The sequence below is a fragment of the Trichosurus vulpecula genome, chromosome 8, assembly GCF_011100635.1.
Source record: "Trichosurus vulpecula isolate mTriVul1 chromosome 8, mTriVul1.pri, whole genome shotgun sequence".
Taxonomy (NCBI): domain Eukaryota; kingdom Metazoa; phylum Chordata; class Mammalia; order Diprotodontia; family Phalangeridae; genus Trichosurus; species Trichosurus vulpecula.
The window spans coordinates 225,533,855-225,548,335 of NC_050580.1; the positions used below are offsets into that span (position 1 = coordinate 225,533,855).

Consider the following 14,481-nt stretch of genomic DNA (forward strand, 5'->3'; position numbering starts at 1 on the left):
AAGCACTGTATATAGAAAGATTTGGAGAAAAAAGGCAGAAATCATGGACCAGAAGAAATCAACTAACAATTTTTTTAAGAGACATAAGAGCTTCAGCGTTATGTATAGTATTAAGTTAGGAAAATATTACATATAAATAAATAATTCTTTCTCAAAACCCCACAGGCACTTTTATTGGCCCATGATAAGGTCGCTGAGCAGGAAATGCAGCCAGAGTCCATTACAGATGAGAGAGTTTATGAAAGCATTGGCCAGTATGGAGGAGAGACTGTAAAAATAGTTCGTATTGAAAAAGCTCGAGATATTCCCTTGGTAAGTATTCCCTTACTGTTCCATTGCATATGTAGTTTTAATTTCAAAGATTGTTCACTGGGAAAAGTAGTAGTCTGAGTATCTGAGAACTATAAAAGTTGTGACCTCATTAGACACTTTTTTGATCACCCCAGGTTCATATTCGGCCTCTAGCACTTTAACCTGTGTGACACCTCTGAGGTCACTGTTTCCTCCTCTATAAAATAAAGGGGTTGTATTAGATGGCTTTTAAGGTCCCTTTCTGCACTGATTTTGCTATCCTATGATGATTGGTAGAGCCCTTTGGCTTACAGTTTTCTCTTCTAGTTCATTTTAGTTGTATTACCAGAATACTGTGCTATGTATATTTTTGTATTTCCTCCACTGTATTTTGATGATAGTCTTTTCTAAGTGTCACATATATACGAGTAGGTGTACGTGTGTATATTTCTCACTCTCATAAAGTAAAAAATATAACCGAAGATATAATGACAGGTATTACTTGATAATGTAATTGATGAATAATGAAAGGGATAGGTAGTTTTTTTTTTTTGGTGTTGTACTTTAATTTAAATTTATTTATTTAACATATTTGGTTTTTAGCATTGATTTTCACAAGAGTTTGAATTACAAATTTTCTCCCCATTTCTACCCTCCCCCCCACTCCAAGATGGCATATATTCTGGTTGCCCTGTTCCCCAGTCAGCCCTCCCCTCTATCACCCCTCTCCCCTCTCATCCCCTTTTCCCTTCCTTTCTTGTAGGGCAAGATAAATTTCTACGCCCCATTGCCTGTGTATCTTATTTTTTAGTTGCATGCAAAAACTTTTTTTTTTTTTTTTGGGCATCTGATTTTAAAACTTTGAGTTCCAAATTCTCTCCCCTCTTCCCTTCCCACCCACCCTCCCTAAGAAGTCGAGCAATTCAACCTAGGCCACACATGTATCATTATGTATAACCCTTCCACAATACTCATGTTGTGAAAGGCTAACTACATTTTGCTCCTTCCCAACCCATGCCGCTTTATTGAATTTTCTCCCTTGACCCTGTCCCCTTTCCAAAGTGTTTGTTTTGATTACCTCCACCCGCATCTGCACTCCCCTCCATCATCCCCCCCCTTTTTTTATCTTCTTCTCTCTTCTTTCCTGTGGGGTAAGATACCCAATTGGGTATGTATGGTATTCCCTCCTCAGGCCAAATCTTATGACAGCAATGTTCACTCATTCCCCCCTCACCTGCCCTCTCCCCTCCTCCCACAGAACTGCTTCCTCTTGCCACCTTTATGCGAGATAATCCACCCCATTCTATCTCTCCCTATCTCCCTCTCTCAGTATGTTGCTCTCTCATCCCTTAATTTTATTTTATTTCTTTTAGATATCTTCCCTTCATCTTCAACTCACCCTGTGTCTGCTCTCTCTCTTTTACATATATATATAGATATCTATATATCTATCTATATATAGATATAGATAGATATACACATACATACACATACATACATATACACATAGATATATACATACATACACATTCACTTATTTTTTTATATATATATATATATGCATATTCCCTTCAACTACCCTAATACTGAGGTCTCATGAATCATACACATCATCTTTCCATGTAGGAATGTAAACAAAACAGTTCAACTTTAGTTAAGTCCCTTGCAATTTCCGTTTCTTGATTACCTTTTCATGCTTCTCTTGATTCTTGTTTTTGAAAGTCAGATTTTCTATTCAGTTCTGGTATTTTCACTGAGAAAGCTTGAAAGTCCTCTATTTTATTGAAAATCCAGATTTTGCCTTGGAACATGATACTCAGTTTTGCTGGGTAGGTGATTCTAGGTTTTAATCCTAGCTCCATTGACCTCCAGAATATCGCATTCCAAGCCCTTCGATCTCTTAATGTAGAAGCTGCCAGATCTTGGGTTATTCTGATTGGGTTTCCACAATACTCAAATTGTTTCTTTCTGGCTGCTTGCAGTATTTTCTCCTTGATCTGGGAGCTCTGGAATTTGGCAACAATATTCCTAGGAGATTTCTTTTTGGGATCTATTTGAGGAGGCGATCAGTGGATTCTTTCAATTTCTATTTTGCCCTGTAGCTCTAGAATATCAGGGCAGTTCTTCTTGATAATTTCTTGAAAGATGATATCTAGGCTCTTTTTTTGATCATGGCTCTCAGGTAGTCCAATAATTTTTAAATTCTCTCTCCTGGATCTATTTTCTAGGTCAGTGGTTTTTCCAAGGAGATATTTCACATTGTCTTCCATTTTTTCATTCCTTTGGTTCTGTTTTATAATATCCTGATTTCTCATAAAGTCACTAGCTTCCACTTGCTCCAATCTAATTTTTAAAGTAGTATTTTCTTCAGTGGTCTTTTGGACCTCCTTTTCCATTTGGCTAATTCTGCCTTTCAAGGCATTCTTCTCATTGGCTTTTTGGAGCTCTTTTGCCATTTGATTTAGTCTGTTTTTTAAGGTGTTGTTTTCTTCAGTGTATTTTTCAGTATTTTTTTGAGTCTCCTTTAGCAAGTCATTGATTTGTTTTTCATGGTTTTCTCGCATCCTTCTCATTTCTCTTCCCAGTTTTTCCTCTACTTCTCTAACTTGCTTTTCCAAATCCTTTTTGAGCTCTTCTATGGCCTGGGGCCAGTTCATGTTTTTCTTGGAGGCTTTTGTTGTAGGCTCTATGACTTTGTTGTCTTCTTTAGGCTGTATGTTTTGGTCTTCTTTGTCAGCAAAGAAAGAATCCAAAGTCTGAGACTGAATCTGGGCGCGTTTTCGCTGCCTGGCCATATTCCCAACCAACTAACTTGACCCTTGAGTTTTTTAGTGGGGTATGACTGCTTGTAGACTAACGAGTTCTATGTTCCACGTTTGGGGGGGAGGTGCCAGCTCTGTCAGACCCGCACTACTCCTTCCCCAAGAACCCCCAGCCTGGGCTGGGCTTAGATCTTCAGCAGGCTGTGCACTCCTGCTCTGATCCGCCACTTAATTCCTCCCACCAGGGGGGCCTGGGGCCAGAAGCAGCAGCAACTGTAGCTGCCCCACCTCCGCTGCCCCCAGGGCTGGAAGCCAAACCACGAACTCCTTCCACTCCCACAGCTTTTCCCACTAACCTTCTCAGCAGTCTTTGGTGTTTGTGGGTTGAGGGGGTCTGGTAACTGCCGCAGCTCACATATTCAGGGCGCTAGGGGCCCCATCCGCCAGGCTCCAAGTTTGGTTGTTCCAAGCCGCCCAGGCTGGGCTCTGCTCCACTCCGTTCCCAGCTCCCAGCTCCGTGTGGAATAGACCTCACCCAGAGACCATCCAGGCTGTTCTGGGCTGGAGCCCTGCTTCCCTCTGCTGTTCTGTGGGTTCTGCCCTTCTAGAATTGGTTCAGAGCCATTTTTTATAGGTTTTTGGAGGGACTCAGTACAGAGGTCACTCTAGTCCCTGCTTACCAGCTGCCATCTTGGCTCCGCCCCCCGGGATAGGTAGTTTTTTGCTTATTTCTCAGCTAAAATATTTCCTTAAAAACATTTTCGTCATTTTTCAGAGAAATTTAATAATAAAGCAGTCACTTCTGTTTGAAATTTTCTTTGAAAGAGATGTTCTTAATGTACTATATAACATTTTATGATTCTGTTTTATTGTATTTCTCTGAATGCCTTAGTTTCTTTTTGTCATTTGTTATTTGAGACAGACTCAGATGTCTGCAGGAAAGTGAGCAAACCTCAGTCCATCTATTTTCTTTTTCTGTCTACAAAAATGAAACTGGAAAAGATGACATATTGTTGTTTTGAAAAGAAAAATTTCAGTTGTGGGAGAAATAATTTCAAAATTTTGGGCTCGATTTATATAATTATTTTTTTCTCTGCTTAGCGCTATGGCACCTAGAAGTTACATATTTTATAGAATATTTTAATTTCCTGTTCTGTGCTTGTTTTATTTAGAGTGATTAGTTTATCTAATAAAGTTAAATTTTAAACCAACATTAGATGTAATAGATGGCTGCCAGCATCTTTATCTTTTAAGTATTTAGCCATTTAGAGAGATATTATTTATCCTATTGATAATTCAGGGGTGGTTTTGTATTTCCTTGTACTTAATTCATTAATTCTCCCAGAATCTAGACTTAGTTGTGAAAATGAATTTACATTATTTAGAACCAGTTTCAAGCAAATAATTTTTCTTTTGATCATCTCTTACTTTTATGTATGTCATTTTTCCAAACTTAAAAAATTCATTCAACAAGCAGAATATATTGTCAGTTCTCAGAGTTACCTGTTTTAGTCTTTTTAATCTAATAGTTAATCTCAAGTGAACTTTTATCTAATCTGATTTCTGTTTTTGAACTGTTTATTCTGTATTATTGGAATAAACAGAGTCATAGAATTACAGAATTATGGAGATACAAAAGGAATTTAAAACTGAAATTATATTTAACAGATTACTGGATTCATAAAAGTTATATTCTGGGATTCTATAGGGTGCTACAGTTCGTAACGAAATGGATTCTGTCATCATTAGTCGGATAGTGAAAGGAGGAGCTGCAGAAAAAAGTGGACTGTTGCATGAAGGAGATGAAGTTCTGGAGATTAACGGCATTGAGATTAGGGGAAAGGACGTCAATGAGGTTTTTGACTTGTTGGTAAGTTGACTCGTTTAAAGGATTCGCTTATCTTTGTGTTTGTTAGGGGAATCCAAAATAAAATTAATAATTTTGATATCATTATAAAGAATACTAAGCACTCCTAGACTTAATATATTGTAAATATTGATTTTGTTGGTGGAGGCACGTAGCCTGCCAATACTTTGTTTTAGCCGGATATTTTTTAAAAAATCTATTGCGTGTGAGACATACTACATCAGAGGTTACCCTTGAAGTCAGGAAGACCTGGGTTGAACTCTGGCTGACCTCGACATTCTGTCAGGCTTTATAACCCAAAGCAAGATTTGCTAACTTGCATTGGTATAAGGAGTTTCCTCACCTGGGAGCTCTTCACCAATGAAATTAATGGGTCAGTCACCTTTTCTCCTAGCTATTTCTCATTTGTGTCTGAAAACAGTAATAGTGCTATTCCTCATTAATTTTGTTTTAGTGTTTTCAGTCAGCTCTGAATACCACCTCGTTATCATACAGGAACAGTGATGCAGATGATTTAGAACAGCCTATCATTAAATTCAACTTCAGACTGTTACGTAATTGGGGGAGGAGGAGTGGACTCATATTCGTCTGAAATTTGTAATCGTGTACATTTGACTTAAGTTAATGTAGCAGAATCCCATCTGTTTATCCTTTCAACTCTTGGTTGCGTTGATAAAAGTTAACCTTAGGTGGTTTTTCAGTTCTGCCTTTAACTTCCTAAAGTCCAGTCTTACTTGTTACTGTGTTTCGCCACATAATTGTCTCACTCTGCTTTTTTTTCCCCCCCGGTCCAAAAATTTGGTTGTAACCTTTCATGGTGTAATCATTACATGGTACGATTCTGCTTATCTTGCGGCTGAAAAGGTAAACAGAGCAACAGTGTATTTACCAGTGGCATATGGATACGCATTTTTATCTCTCACACATTGTGAGCCTCAAGCCTAGAATTCCCAGTGCAAGTGCTTTGTCATTATTCAATTTTAATGTATATTTACAAGTATTCTATGTATCATAACCTTGCACCAAAGACAGTTAAGTAATAAATGATTTTTAAGTAATGCTGACACAAATATCCCCCCCCCCCAAAAAAAAAAAAACTTCACATAATGGTCGCAAAACCCACTTTTGGGGCAGAAATTGGGCATAAAATTTGCAGCGATTATGTGGTGAAATACTTTGACTTTGGGCAGCACCCTTGGTTGCAGTTTCATTGGTTGCCATTTTTAATCTGTGTACTCTAATTGACTCAGGTAGTAGCAGTAACTACTTGTTCTGAAAGTGACAAATGAGTGACCGGTGTAGTTGAAATAACTTAATAAAACCAATAAGATGGAAGTTTGGAACTGGAGAAATGGATTTTTTTTATATATTAAGCTTCTTATTCCAAGCTATATATAAAATTCTAATGTATTAAAATTAGAGGCCTTCAGTCACACATCAACTCTGAATAGGAGTCACTTCAGAAACATTTTAATTATGTGGGCTCTTCTGTCTCCACACTGAATGATAAGCCAAACCTGTGACACTGAGCTAAGGGAATTGAACTATTTCATAGTTTTCCAGTTGAACAGAGTTTAGTAAGCACAGAGAGCTGCACTTCAGTGTAGCTGTGATCTATTGAAGTCTTTTGTTGTTATTCTGCCATTTTTAGTCATGTCTGACTCTTCATGATCCCATTTTGGACTTTTCTTGATAAAGATGCTACAGTGGCTTGCATTTCCTTCTTCAGCTCATTTTACAGATGAGGAAACTGAGGCAAATAGGGTTAAGTGACTTGCTCAGGATCACCCAGCTAGTAAGTATGTGAGGCCAGATTTGAACTCAGGAAGCTCTGACTCCAGATGTGACCACAGTAGAAAGAGCCACTGTGCCACATAGCTGCCCTCAATTGAGGTCTGTAGTCGTTTCTATTCTATTTTGTTCTGTTTACTGGGAAAAAAAGATTTACTTCTTTTAATTCAAAACTGAAGGAAAGGAACCTGTCTGTATGTCTAACTCTTTACAGAACTTGCACGAGTAACATGGGATCAGAATAAGCTTTTAGGTGATGATGTGGTTACTGAATAGGTGTCATAAGAAAATTTTGTATGCTTTGATATCAAAACTTCATTTTTTTTTTTCTTTACAGTCTGATATGCATGGCACACTCACATTTGTGCTAATTCCTAGCCAGCAGAACAAGCCCCCTCCTGCCAAAGAAACAGTAGTAAGTGATCTATGTCTTAAATTAAGTCTATAAGTCTTAAATTGCCTTTCCCTCTACCGCTGTTTACCTAGTAATACTAGAGAAATATATCTAAGCATTTCTTGCTCAGAAATGAAATTTAAAAAAAAAAAAACAAATCTGGAGTTCAAAAAAGGGATGATATATAGTTTAAAATTATTTCTCAAAATTTAATATGTTAAAAAACAGTGTATTCTAAGCTTTGTTAAATTCAACGTTAGAGCTATTTCGAAGGAAAAAATTTTTACCTGTGTTCACAATTATCATTGAATTTTTTTCCCATCAAGTAGTTATTATTTTTGAGCAGCGAACTAAAGGCAAACCTTAAGCACCCTTGTACATAACAAATCATTCAGCTTTTACGAAATCTCCAACTCTCCATCATTTGTACTTAATGTTCAAACCATTCATTCCATTGTTCTGTTGTTCAATTCTGTCCAACTGTTCATGACCCTATGGACCATATTGTCCGTGGGGTTTTCTTGGCAAAGATACTGGAGTGGTCTGCCATTTCTTTCTCCGGTGAATTAAGGCAGAACAGAGGCTAAGTGACTTGCCCAGGGTCATACAGGTAGTAAATGTCTGAGGTCAGATTTGAACTCAAATCTTCCTAACTCCGGGCTCAGCTCTATCCACTGAGCTATCTAGCTACCTCCATTAATTCCATTAGCATTCTGGAAACTTATAAACTTCAAAGTGTTGAATGGTCATATGGAAACAGAATCGTAGATGATGTATACTCTATTTGAAAGTATTCTTTGGAATAGCCTTGGGAGCCAGGAAAATGTAGGTTCAAGTCCCACCTTTGACTCATACTGCATTAGGAAAGGGAGTGGAAAAGCTCTTCTGCTTTTAAAGTAGTGTGACCCGCACTTGTAGGCTGTAAAGTCCTGCCTGCTCTCATTTCGTTAATGAAAATTTCATGGCATTGACAGTGTTCCTTTCCCTTCCAGCCTAGAGTTATATCTGAGGTATTTATTTGGTAATATGGTGAAACTTTTTTAGTTTTGTTTAAATTTTAAGGTACTTTACAGAACTGTCTAAAGTAGTTTTGAAGTTTTTCATCCCAAAATGATATAATGAAAATTCAAAAACATTAATATTATACAAACAAAAGCTCAACAAAATTTATAATAATAAAAAATTAATAAGTAAGTAGTAATTATTATAATAAAATATAATATAATATAAAAATAGTAATAATAATAATAATAAAAGCTTACCATCTTTTAAGGCATTATAATACCAATAATGTGTGCCAAGTAGATAAGTCTCAAAATATATCATTCTTTCTTCTCCTCTTCCCTCCCCTCAAAGGCTCCTTGAATATCATACCCATAATTTCCCTGGAGCTAATCTTATAAGCAGACTTATTTCTTTGGCATGTTGGTTTATCTTGGCTTTTCTACCTCAAAGGCATGTATGAAAATGTAAATATTTATAGTCGCATTAAAAAAATTCAGCTCATACCTGTTCCTGGGTATTTGTCAGTTCAATTTCAAAGAGAAAAAAATAGAATAAAACATGTGAAAATGCAGTGTGAAAAGGAGCTAGTGGAATGATCTGGGTGTCTAACCTCAAAGAACAGTAAATAGAATGGAGGATTTGGGGAAAAGTGTCCTGCAAAAGAGAGGTGGCCAGGTTCTAGAGAGAGCTGCTGCACAGGCTACTTCACTTTTGGATGACCTAGATGTCCCATAGAATCAAGAGGAGAGAGAGGGTTTTTTTGGTAGAGTTTTCTAGTTTTCATTTAACTAGAGAGAAATTATCCTCAGGGTGATCTGCCATCATATTCCACCTCCTCTTTGCTGATTTCTCCTGCCTTCTATTCCCCACTTCATCTGCCCTCAACTCCTACAGTTTCACAATTATTTACAATTCTAAGAGTTTACATTCTTCTTGAAATAATCTTGTTTATACTTGGTGGCAGGCAGCAGTGCAATGGATAGAATGTAGGCCTGGGGAAGACCTCAGACCCTAAGTAGTTTGTGACTCTGGGCAACTCACAATCTCTTTGTCCTTCAATTGTAAAATAGACTAATAATAGCACCTACCACATATACAATTTGTGAGTATCAATTGAGTTAACATGGAAAGTGCTTTGCAAATCTTAAAAGCACTATATGTTGTTAGTTATTTCGTTTGTCCATGTTGTATCTAAGCTTGAGGTCACAAAAACACATTGCTTATGTATGACTGAACATTGTAGTCTGGAAATGACTAAAAAAATCTCGAAATACTGTCAGCCAAGGACAAGTGGTTTAACAAGTGGCTTGTACTTATTAAGAGTATGCTTTTACATTTATTCATTCATGAATCTCCCCTGTATCATGGCTTTGTTTAATATCACCAATGTTGAAGAATCCACTACCTTATGAGGCAGCTTGTTAAGGGACATAGTTTCCCTGTAATTTTCCCCCTTATGCTCTTTGGGGCCTTAATTCTTCTTCCATGTAACATAATTTCATATATTTGAAGACATTTCTAATGCCTGTCCCAAGTCTTCAGTTTAAACATTCCTTATCACCAGTGTCTTTGAGTTTCTTTACCATCATTACTGTCCACCTCAGCCCAAATTAGCTGTTTTGAATTTGAGGATCAGTTTAATGTGAATATAATGTAAAATATTATTTACAGTGTTATAAAAGGAAATAATGTGAAAATAGTCTGAATGGTAGCTTGGCTCCAGATTGTAATAGACCTTATTTAACTAAGGAGTTTGTTTTATCCTAGAGGCATTAGGGAGTAACTGAAGGAATTTAAGCCAGAGTGATATTCAGGTCTCTGTCTTAGTGAAATTATTTTGGATGTTCTGTGAAAGGTTGAGAAGAAGGATGGCTGTATAGCAGCTTCTTAGAAGTGAAAGAAAGAATTGGCAGAGTGGTTTTTATCATAACCTCAAAAGTTACAAGAAAAATTATTTCCTCAGACATATTTGGTCATTTAGTATTACAATACCATAAGAAGTATTTTCAGTAAGACCACCACAAAAATGATTGCAACTTAGGCACTCACATTTAATTTATCATCAGCAATTAGAATTAGCGAGAAAAATATGGTACACAAGAAAATTTAACCCTGAATTAAAACAATTGAACAAATGATACATTCATGACAAGAACTGCACCAATTTCTTCTAGAAGTTAAACCAGTGTAAATTAATTACATTAGGGATATCAAAATAACCTAGGAAATGCCTTAATCAGCAAACATTTGGATTATTTGACAAATGAAGACACCTGGCTGCCTGAGTGAATATCAGATTAGAAGATAAACTTATTTATAAAATCTTATGAAGATAGGTGATGAATGATTGAAGGTGATACCATTTCATAAAGCAGAGGAAAAGAGAAGAGCTTTAAAACTGGTCTAAAGAAAATTTGGCGAGATATCTAACTAAGCTAGTCATGCCATGGCCATTCAAGGATTAATTTTTTAAAAAGGGAAAGAAGACTACAAATGTGGAAAATAGAAATTGCCAAAATTTTGGTACATTTTTTTCCCCACCAAACTACCAAAGTGCTTACAGAGGATGTAGAAATGGCACTACAGAGAACAAACATGGGAAAAGTAGCTAGATTAAATGGAGTACTTATAGAGGAGATTAGTGTTGTAAGTGATACAACTTTTAAGGCCTTGAGAGACTAAATTTATAAGGTATCTGAAATAGAATTAAAAAACAAAAGTATGAGGTGAAATCTCAGATCTTATGAATTTCAAAAAAGGTGACTGGGAAATCAAAGGAGGAGGAAGAGAAGGCTGTATTGCTTTAAGGAAATTGCAGAACTGACCCCCCAAAAAAGGTCCATCTTTTCAATCCAAACACTTCACCAATGTTTCTGTATTGCAGTAAGGCTTCAAATAACACTTCTGTCAAAGAACCGAAGGTGAACATTTACTATAGGTTATTTGTAAGTAGAGGGCAACATAGAACCAGTGAGGAATTCTGAAGACAAAGGAGGGAGGAAAGGGTGTCAGAGAAGATTGTTTGGCCACGTGGTGAGAGCAAGAGATGGCAGGTGTACAACCAGAGTTTCCGTTCTGTTGTTTTTGCCTTTTTTTCTTCTAGATCCATGTTAAAGCTCATTTTGACTATGATCCTTCTGATGACCCTTATGTCCCTTGCCGAGAATTAGGCCTGTCTTTTCAAAAAGGAGATATACTTCATATCATCAGTCAAGAAGATCCTAACTGGTGGCAGGCCTACCGGGAAGGAGATGAAGATAACCAGCCTCTGGCGGGACTCGTTCCAGGTAAGATGTAGTGAAGCAGACATCTTTAAAATTTTAATTGAAATTTTTAATTTTAAAAATTTCAATTAAAATTTTTAATTTTAAAAATTTCTAGTTTAATCTCCTGATATTACTGCTAAATTATAAAAGCAGGCATGTTTCTTTGCCCATTCACTTGGCCTGTTATTCCTGAGCTAGTTGGAAAAATATGATGGTTTTAGTCATTTTACTCTAGAGGCATAATTATGATTGATATTCAGTTCTATTTAGCTTTATCATTAAGCCATCAAAGAATCTTTAATCATTGTATGATTCCAGCAAAGTAGAATGTCCTTTTTATTTAAATGTCTCACTGAGCTTGGATCAAACCTGTGTCAGATAAGTTTTAAAAATAGAGTAAGAAGTATTTTTAATAGTCTTTAGCTAAGACATTATTACAAAAAAAATCAATAGGCCAAATATGATTTTCATCCTTGACACATCCTAGGATGAGAATATGGGGCTTAAAATGTACTTTATTTTAAGTGAAGGAGATTTTGATTTCTCAGACTAGAGCATGTTATTAACACTATAAGGACTGGAATTAAAGAATACTTTATCATTTGATATAGTGTTTTTTAATCCATAAGAAAATTAGAGAATAAGGTGTGTTGACTAAATTATTTCATTATTTCTGATCTTGAGGAAAAACAGGGGTCGGCATAGAGCCAGGTATTAGGAGCAAGAAAAAGAAGACATATTATTAAAATGTGATAGTACTTGAGATGGTTAGTTTATTTCTTCTCTAACCAACATGGCTTCTATAAGTTTCACCCTCTGAGGCTTTTCTCCAGATTCTTCCTTAGCAATTTTTAGTTGCATCCTTCCTAGTTCTGCTGTGATCTCAGAGGCACAAAGATAAGATTCAAAAGTAGATATACAGAAAAAATATTTTAAAATCTCCCATTCTCCAAACTCTAACAGTGATTTGTATTTCTCTTTACAGTTAACATGTCCTATTTTGTATTATAGTTTGTTGTGCATATCATATTTTCCCTACCAAATTCTTTGAGAGCAGGAAATATGTCTTGCTAATTCTCGTATTTCTGAGTACTGTGCGTGTGTGTGTGTGTGTGTGTGTGTGTGCGCGTGCGTGTGTGCAATTAGCACATAGTACAATTTATTGATTTGAATGGCCAGGCAATCTCATGCTAGGGAGGAATCTGGAAAATCATATAAAGATTGCCACCAGCTGCTAGAGACACAGCAGGGAAGATTTAATTCTTTGTACCATTTTTATAATTTTGACCAGATTAGGGTTTTTTTCCCATCCAAGGAAATGAAACAAAAAGTGTTATCTTAGTTGGGCAAGAATGTCAGAAGACTACCTCTATTTAAAATTCCATAACTAACTTTGTTAAAATTCCAGAATTTGTTGTAAAGTCTCAATAAGAATCAAATAAGCTGCTCTTTCAGAGGTGACCAAATATAAAATTCTTTTAAACTCAGCAGATTTTCTTTAAATTCTTTGAGGTCATTCCTAACATTTCATTTTTATGTAAGTTAATTGTTATGAGACATCACATTACAGCATAAAGAAGAGCATTGAACTAGGAGTCAGAAGACTTGGGATAGAATCTCATATTTCAAGTAACAAAATTGTGTTATTTGAAGTATGTTCAAAGAGTCATTTAAACTATGTTCAAATATATAAAACTATATATTGCCTATTGTGTGGCACCCAACTTAATCTCAAGGCTAGTTGGACTCATTTTCCAAAATTCCACCCCATTCCAATGATATTGAATCTGCAACTACTGAAGAATAAACTACCATCCTTATCTACTCTATTTCCTGTCCTCTTATATCCATCCACCTCATCCCTACCAATTCTGAAGTCCTATTCCAGGTCTGCCTGCCACATCCATTGTGCCTTACTCAGCTGTTCAGCCATGTCTTACTCTTCTTGACCCTGTAGACTATAGTACACCAGGCCCTTCTCTCCTTCACTACCTCTCTAAGTCTGTCCAAGGTCTTGTTCATTGCTTCCATAACACTATCCATCTCATCCTCTGCCATCTACTTCTCCTTTTGCCTTCGGTCTTTCCCAACATCAGGGCCTTTTCCAATAAGTCTTGTCTTCTCATTATATGGACAGAGTATTTCAGCTTCAGTATTTGTCCTTCCAAGTCATCCTGGTCTATATCTTGCTACCTGACCCAGATGACTGTGCAGGAGAAAGTAAAACTGATGATTTTGCACAGCTGTCCCTCACTTAAATCCAATTCACTTGCAAGACATGGCATCACCTTCCTGATGTCGTGGTCCTCTTGGAGAACAAAGGACAAACAATAGCCTGTGAGTAGTCCAATCTACCCCACTGGAGACCCAACTGGCCAGTTGGGCCATGCAGCTCCTTCTTCCCTTCCTTCCTTCCTCCTTTCCTCCCTTCCCCTCTTCCCCTCTCCTCCTTCTGTCCACATAGGGTATCATGCTCTGCCCAACAAATCTAAGTTTTGGTGGCTCAAACCTAGCAAGGTATCTTGGGGTTTAAGGGCTAGATTTCTTTCTTAAAGAAAATGCCTTAAGCCCTATTCACTCTGGCTCTCATTGATTGGCTAACAATAGGTCCCAGCCCAAGTCTCTTTTAGTGGTCACTGTTTGGGCCCTGATGGCTCTGAGTGAATGTAAATAGTAATTGCTTCTGTTTTGGCCAAAAACCCTGAGGGTCTTTCCCTCCCAAATTCATTATTTTTTTTTTAAATTAGATAAAAGGGGCTGTTCTTGGCTCATTTCTTACCTAGCTTTAATTACTGGGATAGGTGTTTCCTCAATCAAAGTGAGAAATTAGCTTAAAAAGGCCAAAGTCTCCCACTGCATCCTGGACTGGGCCATCTCCAGTCATTCAGCTCTATATCTTGTCATTGGACCCGGTGGCTCTGGAGGAGGAAGTGAGGGTGGTGACTTTGCACAGCCCTCCTATACTTAAATCCAGTTCATTTGCAAGTCATGGCATCACCTTCTTGATGTCATGGTCCTCTTCAGCAACAACAAGAAGCTCTATCTGCAGAGATGGTCACATCACGTCTTTGATTTTGTCATCACTCACAGATATCTCCCTTCCAA

General features: G+C 37.0%; 1 protein-coding gene across 1 annotated transcript in view; it reads left to right on the plus strand.

Annotated features, from left to right (window-relative positions):
* MPP5 (membrane palmitoylated protein 5) overlaps window positions 1-14,481 on the plus strand; it is a 141,080-nt gene that overhangs the window by 92,664 nt on the left and 33,935 nt on the right. The window contains exons 5-8 of the mRNA XM_036734787.1: window positions 166-312; window positions 4,762-4,923; window positions 7,049-7,126; window positions 11,214-11,397. Of these exons, the coding sequence (XP_036590682.1) occupies window positions 166-312; window positions 4,762-4,923; window positions 7,049-7,126; window positions 11,214-11,397 (571 nt within the window). The remainder of the gene's footprint in view (window positions 1-165; window positions 313-4,761; window positions 4,924-7,048; window positions 7,127-11,213; window positions 11,398-14,481) is intronic.